This window comes from Erythrolamprus reginae, chromosome 10 (assembly GCF_031021105.1).
Source record: "Erythrolamprus reginae isolate rEryReg1 chromosome 10, rEryReg1.hap1, whole genome shotgun sequence".
Classification (NCBI taxonomy): Eukaryota; Metazoa; Chordata; class Lepidosauria; order Squamata; family Dipsadidae; genus Erythrolamprus; species Erythrolamprus reginae.
In genome coordinates this window covers 46726433-46746788 of record NC_091959.1, presented here as the reverse complement: position 1 = coordinate 46746788, position 20356 = coordinate 46726433, and the positions used below count along the sequence as shown (strand labels likewise).

The 20356-nt window shown below is 45.9% G+C and overlaps 1 protein-coding gene across 9 annotated transcripts; it reads right to left on the bottom strand.

Annotated features, from left to right (window-relative positions):
• Positions 1-357: 357 nt before the first annotated feature.
• On the bottom strand, positions 358-20348 carry CCDC157 (coiled-coil domain containing 157). 9 transcript variants are annotated; one of them, XR_011560016.1, is made up of 11 exons: positions 19785-19920; positions 17438-17795; positions 15687-15858; positions 13798-14485; positions 11506-11583; positions 8872-9062; positions 6853-7029; positions 5299-5527; positions 1569-1708; positions 1327-1444; positions 358-638 (listed from the first exon to the last, which is right to left on the bottom strand). XR_011560016.1 is itself a non-coding variant. In XM_070763131.1 (11 exons), exons 2-11 carry the CDS (start codon positions 17683-17685, stop codon positions 374-376), a joined length of 2268 nt encoding a protein of 755 aa, XP_070619232.1. In that variant the 5' UTR covers positions 17686-17795; positions 19781-20348; the 3' UTR covers positions 358-373. The 9 variants fall into 9 exon arrangements, 3 of the variants coding, with proteins under 3 accessions (XP_070619232.1, XP_070619233.1, XP_070619234.1); XR_011560020.1 differs by having other exon boundaries at positions 1327-1406; positions 5299-5467; positions 8872-9057; positions 19781-19848; XM_070763131.1 differs by having other exon boundaries at positions 1327-1406; positions 19781-20348.
• Between the last annotated feature and the right edge of the window lie 8 nt (positions 20349-20356).

Here is a 20356-nt window from a genome sequence, read left to right as displayed (position 1 = left end):
GTTCGCCTCCCTTCTAAAGTTTGGGATTTTCCTGAAGGATTTGCACGCATTATTTGCTTTTACATTGATTCCTATGGGAAACATTGTTTCGTCTTACAAACTTTTCACCTTATGAACCTCCTCCTGGAACCAATTAAGTTCGTATCATGAGGTACCACTGTAGTTCGCTTGCAGCTTATAGTAAGTAAAATAATAACCATTAACACTCCAATTCCATTGGGGCCCAGATCGGAGAGTTGGGGGGCGGGCGTGAAATGTTTACTTCTTCCTAGGAGGGGGGGGGGCGTAACAGAAAATAATTGAGGGGCTCTGCCCTGCACCTCGAGATCTCCCACAATGACGTGCCTGGAGCCCCCCTTGAGCGCGCTTCTCTTTATTTCTGGTGGTTGCGAGTACAGTATCCTGGTGGGGGCAGGCGGCCTTTCCCTTTGGCCGGGGCGTAAGGGTTGCTCACCGCCTCCTTGTAGAAGAGGTTGAACGGAGCAGGGCCCAAGGGGGTCTTGGCAGGCGGGTTGCCCATTGTCCACTGGGGGGCGGGGTTGTTGGGAGGTCTGTGAGGTCGCGAGGCGCTTCCCGCGCCACTGCTGTTCGTCGAAGGCCTGGAAGCCTGTCCTTGAAAGCCGGGCGCCGCGGCGTACCTGCGGGAGGAGCCAGCGGAAAAGGAGACGCTTCAGAGAAGCCCATTTCCCCCATCCTCCCAATACAGTGGCACCTCTACCTACGGACGCTTCTACTTACGAACTTTTTTAGATAAGAACAGGATGTTCAAGATTTTTTTTGCCTCTTCTCAAGAACCATTTTTCACTTACAAACCCAAGCCTCCGAAACTGTCACCGGAAAAGGCAGGGAGAAGCCTCCGTGGGGCCTCTCTAGGAATCTCCTGTGAGGAAACAGGGCCAGAAAAGGCGGGGAGAAGCCTCCGTGGGGCCTCTAGGAATCTCCTGGGATGAAACAGGGCCGGAAAAGGCGGGGAGAAGCCTCCCTGGGCCTCTCTAGGAATCTGGGAGGAAACGGCTGGAAAAGACAGGGAGAAGCATCCGTGGGGCCTCTCTAGGAATCTGGGAGGAAACGCCTGGAAAAGGCAGGGAGAAGCCTCCGTGGAGCCTCTCTAGAAATCTCCTGGGAGGAAACAGGGCCTCCACCCTCCCTGTGGTTTCCCCAATCGCACACATTATTTCCTTTTACATTGATCCCTATGGGAAAAATGGCTTCTTCTTACAAACCTTTCTACTTAAGAACCCGGTCACGGAACGAATGAAGTTCGTAAGTAGAGGTGCCACTGTATTTCAAACCCAAGTGGATCCCTTTGGGGGCCAGCCCACTCACCCCACAGGAGGTGGCATCGCGGCGTCTTGAGGCCTGGTTTTTTCGGCAGACCGAATCCACAGCTGGGTTGGAAGCAGAAACTACGGAGAGAGGAATTCCTTGGTTAGACGTCCGTACCCTAAGGGATGGAAGGAAGGCTCTTCTGTTGGCGCTGTCCGAGGAGAGCGTCAGACCAATGGTGAAATGCCTGGTGCGTTTGGGACCGCCCCCCCTCCCCTCTGGCCCTGGGCACGCCCACCGACCTTCTGCGTGTCCTGCTGTGCCGGCTCTTTCATTTTGGCGATCGCGTTGCGGAGGCGGGAATTCTCTTCCTCCAGGACGCTGATGCGTATGTTGTTGGCCTGCAGCTGTTTGCCCATGTCTTCCACCACGTTTCCGGAGACTGCAAAACAAGCATCTTTCAGCTGTGGCGAGGGGGGCGTTTGCCCAGGTTCGCCTGGTGCACCGGTTGCGGCCCTATCTGGACCGGGAATCACTGCTCACAGTCACTCATGCCCTCATCACCTCAAGGTTCGACTACTGTAACGCTCTCTACATGGGGCTACCTTTGAAGTGTTGGTCATGACCTATAAAGCCCTTCATGGCACCGGACCAGAATATCTTCGGGACCGCCTCCTGCCGCACGAATCCCAGCGACCGGTTAGGTCCCACAGAGTTGGCCTTCTCCGGGTCCCGTCGACTAAACAATGTCGTCTGGCGGGACCCAGGGGAAGAGCCTTCTCTGTGGGGGGCCCGACCCTCTGGAACCAGCTCCCCCCTGAGATTAGGATTGCCCCCACCCTCCCTGCCTTTCGTAAACTCCTTAAGACCCACCTTTGCCGTCAGGCATGGGGGAACTAAAACACCTCCCCCTTGCCCATGTTGTTTTGTTGATTGATTGACTGTGTGCCTGTTTTTTATATATACTGTTTTTTATGAGATTATTAATTTAAATTGGAACTGGATGGGTGGGCATTGGATTTGGTATTGTGTACTGTACTGTTTTTTATTATTGTTGTGAGCCGCCCCGAGTTTGCGGAGGGGCGGCATATAAATCCAATAAACCTAAACCTAACCTAAACCTAAGAGTGTTTGGAAACTTCAGATCGTGCAGAATGCAGCTGCAAGAGCAATCACGGGCTTTCCCAAATATGCCCATGTTACACCAACACTCTGCAGTCTGCATTGGTTGCCGATCAGTTTCCGGTCACAATTCAAAGTGTTGGTTATGACCTATAAAGCCCTTCATGGCACCGGACCAGATTATTTCAGGGACCGCCTTCTGCCGCACAAATCCCAGCGACCGGTTAGGTCCCACAGAGTGGGTCTTCTCCAGGTCCCGTCAACTAAACAATGTCGCTTGGTGGGACCCAGGGGAAGAGCCTTCTCTGTGGCAGCCCCGACCCTCTGGAACGAACTCCCCCCAGAGATTAGAATTGCTCCCACCCTCCTTGCCTTTCGTAAACTCCTTAAAACCCACCTCTGCCGCCAGGCATGGGGGAATTGAGATACTCTTTCCCCCTAGGCCTTTACAATTTTATGCATGGTATGTCTGTCTGTATGTTGGGTTTACAATAGGGGTTTTTAACTGTTTATATTGGATTGTCATATGCTGTTTACTACTGCTGTTAGCCGCCCCGAGTCTACGGAGTGGGGCTGCATACAAATCCAATCCAATCCGATCCAATCACCTTTTACTGGCTTGCAAGCTCTTTCATTGTTACTCTCTGGGAAGAATGTTTTCCAAGCTTTGTCTTCTCAGGGTTTTCTCCATTGCTCTACTTGCTCCGAATATTTCTTTCCAGGTGCTAATGATGTTCCCACTTCTTACTGGCTTGCAAGCTCTTTCATTGTTACTCTCTCCAAATAAAGTTTTTTTAAAATAATATGCTGGCTAAGGACGCTAGCCAGGTGAATACCTGGTAAGCAGATTATTTTCCCTATTTTCCTTCCCAAGAACTAAGGTGCGTCTTGTACTCCGGAAAATACGGTACTAATGTTTTTTCTACAAAAGTGTCTTCATTATTTCTCAGCACCGGTTCCTAAATCAGTGTTTCCCAACCTTGGCACCTTGAAAATATTTGGACTTCAACTCCCAGAATTCCCCAGCCAGTGGATGCTGGCTGGGGAATTCTGGGAGTTGAAGTCCAAATATCTTCAAGTTGCCAAAATTGGGAAACACTGTCCTAAATTGCCACGCTGTAAATTCTGGTACCTTGTGTTGTGGTTTTAGCTCTGGCCCAGCTCCTGCCCCAAGGACTGAAGAGGTGGATGCGGGGGAAACATCAACATGTCATAGGCCTGTTTTGCTGCCGACAGAGTCAGACGGTGAAGTGACGGTGAGATGGAGGAGGGGGGCTTGGAAGACAGCCCAGGAAGAAGTCAATCTTCCTTAGATTCGGATGAGGAACTAATGACAGATCCACGCATGCGTAGAGCTATGCATAGGAGGGAACAGCTTCAAAAGTATTATAGGAGATAATTGAGTCCACCTGTGGTTTGGGTGGGGTTCAAATAATTAGGGCTGCTGTTAAATGGGCAGCGTGCCGGCCTCGCAGTGTGGAGACTATCTGATCGTACTGGTTTGGGACGTGACTTGCTGTTTCAGGACTCTGTTTGTTGATTTTTCAAGACTTTGAAACCAAGGCCATAGTTCCCTCTAAGCTGAGCAGTGAGCTATGGCGCACTTAAAAATCATCATCAACTCAGAGTTTTTCAAACCTGCCCAGAAGCCGAGAGGGAAAGAGTGAGAGGGAAGGAGAGAGAGAGGAAGAGAGAGAAACAGATAGAAAAAAGAGAGGAAGGAAAAGAGAAAGAAAAGGAATGGGAGTAAGGAAGAGAGAAAGAAAATCAAAATCTAGTTTGAAACTAGCTCAACTATTTAAGTGGCATTTTGATATTGATAGAGTTGCCCTATTATGAGCTCACTGTTATAGACACACAGTACAGTATTTTATTTTGAAATTCTCTGAGGCAAAACGGGGGGGTTATTTATTTGTTTGTTTGTTTGTTTATTTATTTATTATTTCTGTGCTGCCCAGTCCCGAAGGGACTGCTGCTCAGACACTATACTTTTCCGCCCCCCCCCCAAAAAAAATTAGAGGGAACACTGACCAAGGCAGAGCAAAGCGTGTGTGTTTCAACTCGTGGAAGAAGGAGGGCTGTGACGTTTCTTCACAGCTGCTAGCTAAGTACTTAAGGATTGTTTAAGGGGTTTTTGCAGCCTGCAAAGTTTGTTTTTGGAAGAGTGCTCTTTGCAATACAAAAAAGGGTGCTTTGTTTCTTTTGAATTTTTGTGATTAAAAAAAACATTGTTTTTGAATTTTCAAGTGTGTGTGTGTGTGTCTGAATTTTTCACCCTTGAATTTTTGGGAGGCTGGTTGAACACCTTGTCAAGTCATACTGCGAGAGCAGTCATGGACTTCCCTAGATATGCCCATGTTTCACCAACACTCCGCAGTCTGCATTGGTTGCCGATCAACTTCTGGTCACAATTCAAAGTGTTGGTTATGACCTTTAAAGCCCTTCATGGCACTGGACCAGAATATCTCCGAGACCGCCTTCTGCCGCACGAATCCCAGCGACCGATTAGGTCCCACAGAGTTGGACTTCTCCGGGTCCCGTCAACTAAACAATGTCGGTTGGCGGGCCCCAGGGGAAGAGCCTTCTCTGTGGCGGCCCCGACCCTCTGGAACCAACTCCCCCCGGAGATTAGAACTGCCCCTACTCTCCTTGCCTTTCGTAAGCTCCTTAAGACCCACCTGTGTCGTCAGGCATGGGGGAACTGAGGCATCTCCCCCGGGCATATACAATTTATGCATGGTATGTGTGTATGTATGTGTGTTTAGAAAATGGGGTCTTTTAAAATGTTTTTAGTAGAAATTTAGATTTGTCATAAATTGTTTTTCACTTTGTTGTGAGCCGCCCCGAGTCTGCGGAGAGGGGCGGCGTACAAATCTAAATAAATAAATAAATATCCGAAGAAGGACTTACTTTCGAACTGGGTCTCGACAGGGACGTGAAGGTCGGGGAAGAAGACCAAAAGCTTCTCCTTCTCCTTCATCTCCTGGATCATGTCCCCCAGCTCCGCGATGGTCTTCTGCAGGTCGCAGGCCGACTGCTCCAAGCTCTGCTTCTCCTGCTTCAGTTTCTCGGTGAACCTCTGGGTGGAGAGAGCGGTGCAGGTCACCTTGCAAACTTTCTGAACCCTACAGCAGAAGTCCTACGGGGAGACGGAAAGGGAGCCTGGCCTCGGAACGGGCGAGCGACGGGAGGGGGAGCGCAGCAGGAGCGGGGGCGTTGAAGGGTTCCTAACGCTTTGCAGCAGCACTTTCGGAGCGGGTTTAGAGAGTCCCCCCCCCATTATTGTCCCCCCCCCTCCAATGATCTGGGTCTCCTTGTTTGAACCACCTCGGAAGGATGGAAGGTTGAGTTGGTCGGGATTGAACTCATGGTAGTGGGGCAGAGTTAGAATGCAATGCTGCCTTCTAACCACCGGGGGAGGAAAGGAAGGAAAGGGAGGGAGGAAAGGCAGGCAGGAAGGAAGGAGAAAGAAGGAAGGAAGGAGGGAGGGAAGAAGGAAAGAATGGAGGGAAGGGAGGAAGGGAGGAAGGGAAGGAAAGAGGGAAGAAATGAAGGAAAGGGAAGGAAGGAGGGAGGAAGGGAAGAAGGGAGGGAAGGAAGGAAGAAAAGAAAGGAGGGAAGAAATGAAGGGAAGGAAAGAAGGAAGGGAAGGGAGGGAAGGAAAGAGGGAAGAAATGAAGGAAAGGAAGGAGGGAAGGAAAGAAGGGAAGGAAGGAAGGAAAGGGAAAAGGAAGGGCAAAGCAATAGCACCTAGACTTACATACCGCTTCACGGTGCTTTATCAATCCCTTCTAATTGGTTTGCAGAATCAGCCTCTCACCACCCCCCCCCCAACAATCTGGGTCCTCATTTTACTGACCTCAGAAGGAGGGAAGGCTCAGTCAACCTTGAGCTGGTCGGGATTGAACTCCTGATAGTCGGCAGAGTTAGAGTGCAATACTGCCTACTAACCACCGGGGGGAAAGGAAGGAAGGAGGGAGGGAAGGAAGGAAGGTGGAGCAAAGCAATAGCAATAGCACCTAGACTTACATACCGCTTCTCAGTGCTTTTACAGCGCTCTCTAGGTGGTTTACAGAGTCAACCTCTTGCCCCCCAACAATCTGGGTCCTCATTTTACCCACCTCAGAAGGATGGAAGGCTGAGTCAACCTTGTGCCAGTCAGGATCGAATCCCTGGCAGTTGACAGAAACAGCCTGCAGTACTGCCTTCTGACCACTGCGCCACCACAGCTCTTAGGAGCAATAGCTCTTAGACTTGTATACCGCTTTCCAGCCCTCTCTAAAACGGTTTGCAGAGTCGGCCTCTCGCCCCCAACAACCTGGGCCCTCGTTGGACCCACTTCGGCAGGGACGGGAGGCCGAGTCGACCTTGAACTGGTCAGGATCGAACTCCTGGCAGTCGGCAGTACAGGTATACTCCCCCAACTCACGACCACAGTTCCTACCCCACTGCCTTCCCCCAGACCTTCTGGGCCTCCAGCCGGCTTTGCAACTCCCACTTTTCATCCTGGATCTCCTTCAGCCTCTCTCTCATCATCTGCCGGTCATCCTCCCCATCGGCCACGGTGCTCTTGAGCTGCTCGCATTCTTGGTCCAGGCTGTCCATCTGCTGCATTAGATTCTCCTGCTTGACCTGGAGGGACTGCAGGGAGAGACGGGGGCAGTGAAGGGCAGCAATTTTTTTTTTTTTACTACCACGCTGTGGGCGTGGCTTCTTGTGTGGGTGTGGCTTGATGGCCATGTGGCTGGGGGGTGGCGTAAAGGTCATGTGATGGGGAGTGGCTTGCTGACTAATAATAATAATAATAATAATAAATAAATAAATAAATAATAAAATAATAATAATAATAAATAAATAAATAAAAATAAATTAATAATAATAATAGTAATAGTAATAATAATAATAAAAAATTAGATTTGTATGCCACCCCTCTCCGGAGACTCGGGGTTCAAGTTTTCAAATAGGTGTTTGGACTTTTTGTTTTCAGTTGATTACCGTATTTTTCGATGTATAAGACACATCTTTTTCCTCCCCAAAAGAGGCTGATAATTTGGGTGCGTATTATTATTATTATTATTATTATTATTATTATTATTATTATTATTATTTATTGGATTTGTATGCTGCCCCTCTCCGCAGACTCGGGGCGGCTAACAACAATGATAAAAAACAACATGTAACAATCCAATTTAATAAAACAACTAAAAACCCTTATTATAAAAAACAAACATACACACAAACATACCATACTTATACTCTGAATGTAGCTTTTTTTCCCACCCAGCACTAACTAACGATCTTCCCAGCTCTTACCTTGCAGGCTCTTTCATTGTTGCTCTCTGCAAAGAATGTTTTCCAAGCCCCTAAGTCTTTGCATGTTTTTTTCCATTGCTCTACTTGCTTCCACTATTTCTTTCCAGCCCTAACCAGGTGCTAACAATGTTCCCAGCTCTTTCCAGCTTGCAAGCTCTTTCATTGTTGCTCTCTGCAAAGAATGTTTTCCAAGCCCTAAGTCTTTGTTTCATTACTCTAACTTGCTCTGAGTAAGTTTCTTTTCAGCCCTAACCAGGCTAACAATGTTCCCAGCTTTTACCCACTTGCAGGCTCCTTAATTGTTACTCTCTGCAAAGAATGTTTTCCAAGCCCTAAGTCTTTGTGGGATTTTTTCCATTGCTCTACTTGCTCCAAGTAAGTTTCTTTCCAGCCCTAACCAGGTGCTAACAATGTTCCCAGCTCTTATCTGCTTGCAAGCTCTTTCATTGTTGCTCTCTGCAAATAATGTTTTCCAAGCCCTAGGTTTTTGCAGGGTTTTCTCCATTGATCTACTTGCTCCGAATGTTTCTTTCCAGGTGCTCATGCTGTACCCAGCTCTTACTGGCTTGCAAGCTCTTTCATTGTTACTCTCACAGAATAATTTTTTTAAAGCCCTTAACCAGGGGATAAAATAATGTTCTGGCTAAGGACGCTAGCCAGATGAATACCTGGTAGGCAGATTCTTTTCCCTATTTTCCTCCCCCAAAACTAAGGTGCGTCTTGTACTCCGGAAAATACGGTACTAATGTTTTTTGCTAATGCTGTTCCCAGCTCTTACTGGCTTGCAACTTCTTTCATTGTTACTCTCACAGAATAAGTTTTTTAAAGCCCTTAACCAGGGAATGAAATAATGTGCTGGAGCTGACCAGACTAAGGACGCTAGAAAGATGAATACCTGGTAGGCAGATTCTTTTCCCTATTTTCCTCCCCCAAAATTAAGGTGTGTCTTATACTCTGAAAAATATGGTCAAGTGCCAATTTTCAGCCGGTCAGCTTCCGTGACTGACCGCGAGCTTCAGGAAAGCTTCAAGAGCTTCCCACGGCAAGCTTCACGGACGCGTCTCCTACTTTGCTTGGCACGAAGATGGAAGCGGCTTCTCGTTCCTTCGTCCCCTCTAAAAGAAGGGGAAGGGCCCACCATACTGGCCCACTGCCGTCGTCCCTTCTCACCTCCTGGTGCTGGAGCATGCTGTCCCCTCTGGCCCGTTCTTTGTTGAGCTCCAGGTTGGTCCAGTTCAGCTGCTGCTCCACCCTCTCCAGCTGGCTGGTCAGGGCCTTCAGCTGCTCCTCCCGCTCGTCCACTTCGCCCTTGTCCACCATCTTGGACTCCATCTCGTGTTGCAGGTCCTTTCGGGCCTGTTCTGTGAAGAGCACAACAGTTCGGGAGCCCGGGGTGCAAAAAAAGTCTTGCGTATGTTTTAGAGCAGTGTTTCCCAACCTTGAAGATATCTGGACTTCAACTCCCAGAATTCCCCAGCCAGCATTGGCTGGCTGGGGAATTCTGGGAGTTGAAGTCCAAGTATCTTCAAGTTGAAGTCCAAGTATCTTCAAGTTGACTTCAAGTTGAAGTCCAAGTATCTTCAAGTTGACTTCAAGTTGAAGTCCAAGTATCTTCAAATTCTGGGAGTTGAAGTCCAAATATCTTCAAGTTGCCAAGGTTGGGAAACACTGTTTTAGAGTAACGGAGTCGGAGGGGACCTCGTTGGTCATCCAGACCAGCCCCCTGCCCAATTACAGGGTGTCCAGGGGGAGAAAGCATTTTGAAATTCCCTGATATTTCCCCGACATTTCCCTGTAATGTGCGATCTATTAAGGCCGCGATCGTAGATGACGTCATACCAAACGGCTAAGCCGTGGAGAAATATCGAAAGTTCTTGCCACAGTTGTGCTCATTTTTGCTAAACTCTGCCAGGCAGCGCGATCCGTTTTGTTTTGTTTTTTTACATGATTTCCCCCTGACTTTTAAACATTTTAATACAAATTTTCATTTTTTTCCTCTTCTACATTTTGAAATCTAATATAGAATTCAGCTCGATCCATTTCAAAATTAATTATCGATTCTTCTAATTCTTTATTTATCTGTGAGAGTTTTTCATCTATTATTACTACTTTTTAATCATTTTGTTCTACTTTCTTTTCTATTTGCTCTATTCTTTTTTCGTTTTTTTCTAATATTTGATGAATTATTTCAATTTTATTATCCAATTTTTTGTATATCTTCCCTCATTGTCTCATGGTTTCTATCTAATTTTTCCTGGAGTTTTAGCATTGTTTCTTGGATTGCCATTAATGTTTCCTGAGTTGTCTGTGAAATATTGCTTGTTTTTTCTGTTGCTATCATACTGACTATTGATTTTTGGGTTGATGGGGAACCTGTTGTTAATGTTGGATTGGAAGATTTTTTTTTTGCATATTTCTGAAATGTTGTCATTTTTATCACAGATAGTCTCACTTAATATCAATTAAATAGTTTCAGTTAATATAAATCCAATATGTTCTACCAGTCCAATATATTTTATACAATGGCTAAATTTAAGGTATATTATACTATATATAACAGCTAATATCTTGGTTTAATTTTAACAATTATAATTATTATATTTAATTCCTATATTTAATTATCATTTTAATACAGTTTGTTTTCCCCCCTGATTTATTCCGTTTTTTTCACGAATTCCCTGATATTTCCCTAACATTTCCCTGTAGCTTCCGATCTATTAAGGCCGCGGTGGTAGATGACGTCATACCAAACGGCTAAGCCATGGAGAAATATCGATGGCTGAAGAAGCAAGTTCTCGCCACAGTTGTGCTCATTTTTGGTAGACTCTGCCAGGCATCACAATCTGTTTTTTTACATGATTTTTCCCTGACTTTTAAACATTTTAATACAGTTTGGTTTCCCCCGTCCCTGATTTATTCCATTTTTTTCACGAATTCCCTGATCATTCCCTGATATTTCCCAAACTAAGGTGCGTCTTACCCTCTTGGAAAAATGCGGTAATTTTTCAACTAGGGACCCCCATTTATTTATTATTTATTAATCAGATTTGTATGTCGCCCCTCTCCGCAGACTCGGGGCGGCTCACAGCAACAACAATACAATGTAAACAAATCTAATATTTAAGTTAATTTTAAAACCCCCAATTTAGAAACCAATCATACATACTAGCATACCATACATAAATTTTATAAGCCTAGGGGGAGGGAAAGTTATCAATTCCCCCATGCCTGACGACAGAGGTGGGTTTTAAGGAGCTTACGAAAGGCAAGAAGGGTGGGGGCAACTCTGATATCTGGGGGCAGTTGGTTCCAAAGGGTCGGGGCCGCCACAGAGAAGGCTCTTTCCCTGGGTCCCGCCAAACGACATTGTTTAGTCGACAGGACCCAGAGAAGGCCAACTCGGTGGGACCTAATCGGTCGCTGGGATTCGTGCGGCAGAAGGCGGTCTCAGAGATATTCTGGTCCGGTGCCATGAAGGGCTTTATAGGTCATAACCAACACTTTGAATTGTGACCGGAAACTGATCGGCAACCAATGCAGACTGCAGAGTGTTGGAGTAATATGGGCATATTTGGGAAAGCCCATGATAGCTCTCGCAGCTGCATTTTGCACGATCTGAAGTTTCCGAACACTTTTCAAAGGTCGCCCCATGTAGAGAGCGTTACAGTAGTCGAGCCTCGAGGTGATGAGGGCATGAGTGACCGTGAGCAATGACTCCCGGTCCAAATATGGCCGCAACTGGTGCACCAGGCGAACCTGGGCAAACGCCCCCCCATTTAAATCCAGTGTGTAGTTTGTTCTTACCCAGTTCCTGGATGGTGCTTTCTTGTACCTTCAGCTTTTCTTTCAAGGTGGAGAGGCTCATCTCCAGAGAAATGGCTCCTGAAAGAAACCACACGGAAAGACGCTTTAGGGGGAGAGGAGTTCGAAACCAGCTAGGGGGAGGAGCTGCTCCAAAAAGAGAGGAACGATTCTGAATTGGGATCCCGAGAAAAACGTCATTTTTATTTAGGTCCTTATTAAATTCAAAGGAATGGCCCGGTGGCCTGGAAGTGGGGCTCTCGCGCAGTGGTTAGAGTACAGCACTGCGAGCTGTAGTTCAGCAGTTCAAATCTCGCCACCGGCTCCAGGTTGACTGAGCCTTCCATCCTTCCAAGGTGGGTCAAATGACCCAGATTGTTGGGGGCAATATGCTGATTCTGTAAACCACTTAGAGAGGGCTGTAAAAGCACTATGAAGCACTATATAAATCTAAGTGCTATTTCCCTTCCTTCCTTCCTTCCTTCCTTCCCTCCCTCCTTCCTTCCCTCCTTCCTTCCTACCCTCCTTCCCTCCCTCCCTCCTTCCTTCCTTCCTTCCTTCTTCCCTTCTGACTCAACCTTTACTCAGCCTTCCATCCTTCCAAGGTGGGTCAAATGAGGACCCAGATTGTTGGGGGCAATATGCTGATTCTGTAAACCACTTAGAGAGGGCTGTAAAAGCACTATGAAGCACTATATAAATCTAAGTGCTATTTTCCTTCCTTCCTTCCTTCCCTCCTTCCCTCCCTCCCTCCTTCCTTCCTTCCTTCCTTCTTCCCTTCTGACTCAACCTTTACTCAGCCTTCCATCCTTCCAAGGTGGGTCAAATGAGGACCCAGATTGTTGGGGGCAAGAGGCTGATTCTGTAAACCACTTAGAGAGGGCTGTAAAAGCACTATAAAGCACTATATAAATCTAAGTGCTATTTCCCTTCCTTCCTTCTCTCCCTCCCTCTTTCCTTCCCTCCCTCCCTCCTTCCTTCCTACCATCCTTCCCTCTCTCCCTCCTTCTTTCCTTCTTTCCTTCCTTCCTTCCTTCCTTCCGAGGTGGGTCAAATGAGGACCCAGATTGTTGGGGGCAAGAGGCTGACACTAGACCGCTTAGAGGTTGGGGGCTGTAAAAGCCCTATGAAGACAAATTCCTTGTGTGTCCAATCACACTTGGCCAATAAAATTCTATTCTATTCTCTATTCTATGAAGCAGTATATAAGTCTAAATGCTGTTGCTATTGCCCTTCATTCATTCCTTCCTTCCTCCCTATCTCCCTCCCTCCCTCAAGTTCCTCCCTCCCTCCCTCAAGTTTCACTCATCCTTCCATCCTTCTAAGGTGGGTCAAATGTGAACCCAGATTGTTGGGGGCAAAAGGCTGACTCTGTAAAGTACTTAGAAAGATCTGTAAAGTCCTAGGAAGTGGTATATAAGTCTAAATGCTTTTGCTATTGTCCTTCCTTCCTTCCTTCCTTCCTTCCTTCCTTCCTTCCTTCCTCCCTCTTTCCTCCCTTCCTCCCTCCCTCCCTCCTTCCTTCCTTCCTCCCTCTCTCCTTTCCTCCCTTCCTGACTCAAGTTTCACTCATCCTTCCATCCTTCTAAGGTGGGTCAAATGTGAACCCAGATTGTTGGGGGCAAAAGGCTGACTCTGTAAAGTACTTAGAAAGATCTGTAAAGTCCTAGGAAGTGGTATATAAGTCTAAATGCTTTTGCTATTGTCCTTCCTTCCTTCCTTCCTTCCTTCCTTCCTCCCTCTTTCCTCCCTTCCTCCCTCCCTCCCTCCTTCCTTCCTTCCTCCCTCTCTCCTTTCCTCCCTTCCTGACTCAAGTTTCACTCATCCTTCCATCCTTCTAAGGTGGGTCAAATGTGAACCCAGATTGTTGGGGGCAAAAGGCTGACTCTGTAAACCGCTTAGAAAGATCTTTAAAGTCCTAGGAAGCGGTATACAAGTCTAAATGCTGTTGCTATTGTCCTTCCTCCCTCCCTCCCTCCCTCTCTTCCTTCCTTCCTCCCTCTCTCCTTCCCTCCCACCCTCCCTTCCTCAAGTTTCACTCATCCTTCCATCCTTCCAAGGTGGGTCAAATGTGAACCCAGATTGTTGGGGGCAAAAAAGGCTGCCTCTGTAAACCGCTTAGAAAGACCTTTAAAGTCCTAGTGAGCGGTATACAAGTCTAAATACAATTGCTATTGCTATTCCAATTGAACTCTATTCCATTTAGTACCCATCCTATTCCCATTCCTATTCTATTCCAAGCGCCGTTGCTATCAAAGCGGGGCTTTAAAGAAAAGAAACCCGAGGGACACTCACGGTTCCCCAGCTCCTCCTTGGCCTTCTGCAGCTTAGCGGTCAGTTGCTGGCTCTCCTTCTCCTTCTTCTGCAGGAGCTGCTCCATCTCCTCCCTCTGCTGCCTCTTGGTGTCCTTCTCCTTCTGCAAGCAGCCGTCCAGGCTCTCCAGCTGCCTCTTCAACTCGTCCTTCTGCTTCTCGAACTCCTCCAGCTCCCCTTTCAGAGGGTTGATGAGCCCCATCAGCATCTGGACGTGCTTGTTGATGCGGGAGAGGTCCTTGCTCTGCTCCGTGGCCCAGTAGCCCACGTCTGTGGCCGTCAGCTGCTTGCCCCCCAGCCTCTCCTCCACCATCTTCAAGAACTTGCCCAGGGACGACGAGACGTTCAGAGTGCGGCACAGGTCGAGGATGGCCTTGCCCACTTCCTGGAGGCTGGCCTGGGTGCTCTCGCAGGCGTCGCAGGGCACCAGGGCGCTCTCGATGGTCTGGGAGTGGACGCTACGGCCGCCAGGCAGGTTGACCGAAGGGTCCGAGCGGGCGCTGTAGGCGTTGTCCAGCAACCGGCTGCCGGCCGAAGAGGTTAACGGAGAGGATTGAAAGGGGGGCAAAGTCACGTCCGAGTCGGGAGACCCGCTTTTGTAACGTTCGCTCTCGGCTTTGGCGGCCCGGTAGGAATTTTTTAGGTTAGAAATATCTTTGGTGTATTTTTTCTAGGCACAAAAGAGGGAAAAACGCAGTGACTGGCATCTTAGTAGAAATAGAAATAAGAGAAAGAGAAAGAGGAATTAGAAATAGAAATAACAGAGAGAAATAAATTAGAAATAGAAATAATAGAAATAGAAATTAGAAAGAGAAATAATAGAAATAGAAATAATAGAAAGAAAAATAGAAATAATAGAAAGAAAAATAGAAATAATAGAAAGAGAAATTAGAAATAGAAATAATAGAAAGAGAAATTAGAAATAGAAACAATAGAAATAGAAACAATAGAAATAGAAACAATAGAAATAGAAACAATAGAAAGAAAAATAGAAATAATAGAAAGAGAAATTAGAAAGAGAAATAATAGAAAGAGAAATTAGAAAGAGAAATAATAGAAATAGAAATAATAGAAAGAAAAATAGAAATAATAGAAAGAGAAAGAGAAATAATAGAAAGAGAAATTAGAAATAGAAATAATAGAAAGAAAAATTAGAAATAGAAACAATAGAAATAGAAACAATAGAAATAGAAACAATAGAAATAGAAACAATAGAAATAGAAACAATAGAAATAGAAACAATAGAAAGAAAAATAGAAATAATAGAAAGAAAAATAGAAATAATAGAAAGAGAAAGAGAAATAGAAAGAAAGAGAAATAATAGAAAGAGAAATTAGAAATAGAAACAATAGAAATAGAAACAATAGAAATAGAAACAATAGAAATAGAAATTAGAAATAGAAATAATAGAAAGAAAAATAGAAATAATAGAAAGAGAAATAGAAATAATAGAAAGAGAAATAGAAACAATAAAAATAGAAATTAGAAATAGAAATAATAGAAATAGAAATTAGAAATAGAAATAATAGAAAGAGAAATAGAAATAATAGAAATAGAAATAAAAATAATAAGAGAAATGGAAATAATAGAAATAGAAATTAGAAATAGAAAGAAGAGAAAGAGAAATAAAAATAAGAGAAAGAGAAAGAGAAATAACAGAGAAATAGAAAGAATAGAAAGAGAAAATAGAAATAGGAATACTGTACTACTACTACTCTTGCAGTAAAATATTTTCCCACGTCGCTTCTGCCCTTTCCCCCAACTAACCTCAGATTGTGCCCCCTTGTTCTTGTCTTCACTTTCCCATTAATGAAAAAAAAAAATGAAAACACCGCCGGCTGCAGTGGAGGAACAGACGGGCGTTTGCCTACCTCTGCCACCAGCTGTTGATAAAAGGCCCCCAGTTTCAGCATGCTGTTCCAGTACTTCCTGACGGTCAGCCCGATAGACATGGAGGGTCCGACCGCCCTGGAAGGCGGTACCGCTTCTTCGCTGATGAGGTTCTCGGTGTAGCCCGTGAAGCTCTGGAGCAGCAACAGAAGCCTTTGGGGGAGCCAAAAAGGAAATCTCGCTTTCAGTTCATGCAGGGGTAGGGGAAAGGCTACCGATTCCGACATACCGGTAGCAGCATCGGCCGGTGGTGACCGGTAGTGGCAGCAGCGCAGCGCTCCAGCAAGAATGCGCCGTTTTCTTTCTTTTTTAACCTTCTGCGCAGGAAAAAGCACCAGCTGTGGCGAGGGGGGCGTTTGCCCGGGTTCGCCTGGTGCACCAGTTGCGGCCCTATTTGGACCGGGAGTCACTGCTCACAGTCACTCATGCCCTCATCACCTCGAGGCTCGACTACTGTAACGCTCTCTACATGGGGCAACCTTTGAAGAGTGTTCGGAAACTTCAGATCGTGCAGAACGCAGCTGCGAGAGCAATCATGGGCTTTTCCAAATATGCCCATGTTACACCAACACTCCGCAGTCTGCATTGGTGGCCGATCAATTTCCGGTCACAATTCAAAGTGTTGGTTATGACCTATAAAGCCTTTCATGGCACCGGGCCAGGTTATCTCAGGGACCGCCTTCTGCTGCATGAATCCCAGCGACCAGTTAGGTCCCACAGAGTTGGCCTTCTCCGGGTCCCATCAACTAAACAATGTCGTTTGGCGGGACCCAGGGAAAGAGCCTTCTCTGTGGCGGCCCCGACCCTTTGGAACCAACTCCCCCCAGATATCAGAGTTGCCCCCACCCTCCTAGCCTTTCGTAAGCTCCTTAAAACCCACCTCTGTCGTCAGGCATGGGGGAATTGAGACTTTCCCTCCCCCTAGGCTTATAAAATTTATGTATGGTATGCTAGTAGTATGTATGATTGGTTTCTAAATTGGGGTTTTTAAAATTAGCTTAAATATTAGATTTTTTAACATTGTATTATTGCTGTGAGCCGCCCCGAGTCTGCGGAGAGGGGCGGCATACAAATCTGATAAATAAATAAATAAATAAATAAATAAATAAATAAATAAAATAAATCATGGGCTTTCCCAAATATGCTCATGTCACACCAACACTCCGCAGTCTGCATTGGTTGCCGATCAGTTTCCGGTCACAATTCAAAGTGTTGGTTATGACCTATAAAGCCCTTCATGGCACCGGGCCAGGTTATCTCTGGGACTGCCTTCTGCTGCACGAATCCCAGCGACCAATTAGGTCCCACGGAGTGGGTCTTCTCCGGGTCCCGTCAACCAAACAATGTCATTTGGTGGGACCCAGGAGAACAGCCTTCTCTGTGGTGACCCCGGCCCTCTGGAACCAACTCCTCCCAGAAATTAGAATAGCCCCCACCCTCCTTGCCTTTCGTAAGCTGCTTAAAACCCACCTCTGCCGTCAGGCATGGGGGAACTGAGATATTCTGTATGTATGAGTCTACGGAAAGGGGCGGCATACAAATCTAATAAATAAATAAAATAAATAAATAAATGATTGGTTTTAAAATAAGGGTTTTTAGCTGCTTTAGTATTGGATTGTCGCATGTTGTTTTTACCACTGTTGTTAGCCGCCCCGAGTCTACGGAGAGGGGCGGCATACAAATCCAATAAATAATAATAAATAATAATAATAATTAAAGATATTAAGCTTACCGGTCGATGACTAGTTCCAGGAGAACCACGTGCGAATGCTGCGTAAATTCGGGGTCGTTCTCCATAAAGTCATACTGTCCCATCAAAGCCACCAAGTCCAAGTCACAGGACACCTTGTCTGGGAATTTCCAGGAAGGGAAGCGCACGGCTCCAGCGTGGGAGAACACGCTGACCACAGTCCCTTGGAGGTCCGTGATGTCCTTCCGCAAGCTTTCCATGCAGTTTCGGTTAACCAACAGAGTCACCATGATGTCCCCCCCAGCTCCCCAGATGTCATTTGAACCGTAAGAAAAGCCGCTTTCGAATCTTCTAGACTGATGTTCTTGGAGGGCCGCAGTTCAGGTAAGACGCTGGGAAACTAAAAGAAGAATGAAATATCTGAATGCATTTTAGAAACGTAGAAGATTGAGGGCAGAAAAAGACCTCATGGTCCATCTAGTCTTTGGGTATAAAATTTTCTTCAGATTGTGTCCCCTTGTTCTTGTGTTCACTTTCCTATTAAAAACACTTCCCTCCTGGACCTTATTTAACCCTTTAACCTATTTAAATGTTTCAATCCTGTCCCCCCTTTCCCTTCTGCCCTCCAGAATAAACAGATTTATCTACTCAATTCTGGAGACCTCACCTACAAAATGATATTGATAAAATTGAAGGGGTCCAAAGACGGGCTACAAGAATGGTGGAAGGTCTTAAGCATAAAACGTATCAGGAAAGACTTCATGAACTCAATCTGTATAGTCTGGAGGACAGAAGGAAAAGGGGGGACATGATCGAAACATTTAAATATGTGAACACAAGAACAAGGGGACACAATCTGAAGTTAGTTGGGGGAAAGATCAAAAGCAACATGAGAAAATATTATTTTACTGAAAGAGTAAGTAGATCCTTGGAACAAACTTCCAGCAGACGTGGTAGATAAATCCACAGTAACTGAATTGAAACATGCCTGGGATAAACATATATCCATCCTAAGATAAAATACAGAAAATAGTATAAGGGCAGACTAGATGGACCATGAGGTCTTTTTCTGCCGTCAGACTTCTATGTTTCTATGTTTTCTCAAACCTACAATAAAACCGTGAGCAGTAAAAAACCCCACAGAATCAAATGCCTAAAATAATAATTAATGATAATTCTTTGATACGTTAAGCATTCAGAAAAAAAATGCTAATGCTTTTAATGTGTACTTTTTATCCTCTTCTTTGCTAAGTTAATTAAAATTAACTACACATGAGACATATTTCATCTACAATATTATAAAATCTAATCCCTTATACAGTATTCCCTTTTTTATCTATAATAAAGCATAAGATGTTAAGATGTTTATGTTTTATTATAGATAGAAAAAGGGAATATAAGGGATTGTATTATCAATATCTAATTTAATCCTTTCATCTCTGTGTTAACTCCAAATTTGAGGACCCCTGCCCTAGACTTTTGGCTGATGGGATTGTGCGGTGTTAGAAACATAAAAGATTGACGGCAGAAAAAGACCTCGTGGTCCATCTAGTCTGCCCTTATACTATTTCCTGTATGTTATCTTAGAATGGATCTATGTTTATCCCAGGCATGTTTCAATTCAGTTCCTGTGGATTGACCAACCACGTCTGCTGGAAGTTTGTTCCAAGCATCTATTCCTCTTTCAGTCAAACAATATTTTTTCACGTTGCTTCTGATCTTTCCCCCAACTGACCTCAGAATTATTGAATTATTATTCATGCATAATGCTACTATAGCTTCTGTAGCCCTCTACTTTATTGACTTTCCAGAAAGCATTGAAGACATGGCAGTTGATCTCGCAATTTTATGAGGTCCGGCCTTGAATGCAAGACCATGAGGTCTTTTTCTGCCGTCAATCTTCTATGTTTCTAATGTGTGTGTATATGGGTACAAAGAGAGAGAAGAGAATTACTAAATTTTTGCAGGCAGGGAGCTGCAAAACTGGGCTCAAAAAGGCATTCGCAGTCCCCTGCTTCTCTCGCCTGGTTGCCTTAAACCAGTGTTTCCCAACTTTGGCAACTTGAAGATATTTGGACTTCAACTCCCAGAATTCCCCAGCCAGCAAATGCTGGCTGGGGAATTCTGGGAGTTGAAGTCCAAATATCGCCAAGTTTGGGAAACGCTGCCTTAAACCCCCAGGCCAAGCTGTCTCCCCTAATGTGGTGCATTGAGCTAGGAAGCAAAAGGCACTCTGCCCATGCCCAGAGGCACTGCTGCAAAACACACACTTTACCGCCACAGCACCCGAGATTTATGCCCCGCCCAGTCTCCCAGAAGCCCCTCCCCATTCAGAGCAGGGGAGGGGGCCCACGGGGGTAATTGGAAAGGGGAGGAAAAACCCACTTGCCGAATAGCAGCCCCAGCCGCCGGCTCTCCCAGGCGCCGCGCAGGCTTCCGCTGCCATGGCAACCGCGGGGAAAGCCTTGCCCGGCGCACGCGCGGGCCTTTGGAACGCTGGCTCGGAAGCTCCGCCCCGCCCGTCTGCAGGAAGTGAGTGGGTGGGGAATCCCGAGTGACGTAAGCGGCGCTGGAAGGTTATGTAAGGGGCAGCGGAGGGGGGATTCCCCCGGGATCCCACCCACCCAGCATGGGAAGCTGTTGGTCCATTGAATCCTTTTACCTGAGGAGAGAGTCCCCTGGTGTAGGGGAGAGTTTTACTTTAAAATAAAATTAAGGGGAAATAGTTGTTTCCAGGAAAAAAAATCCCTAAATGTATCTTTTTCTCATCCGTCCTTTAATAATGGTTTAAAAATAAAGCTTTAACAATGGCCCAGAGTCCAGGGGTAGGCAAAGTTGGCACTTTGACATATAGACTTCAACTCCCAGAATTCCTGAGCTAGCATGACTGGCTACAAGTCATAGAAGAGCCAACTTTACCGATCCCTGGCCCAGACAGTATTTGGTCAAAAAAGAGCCGCT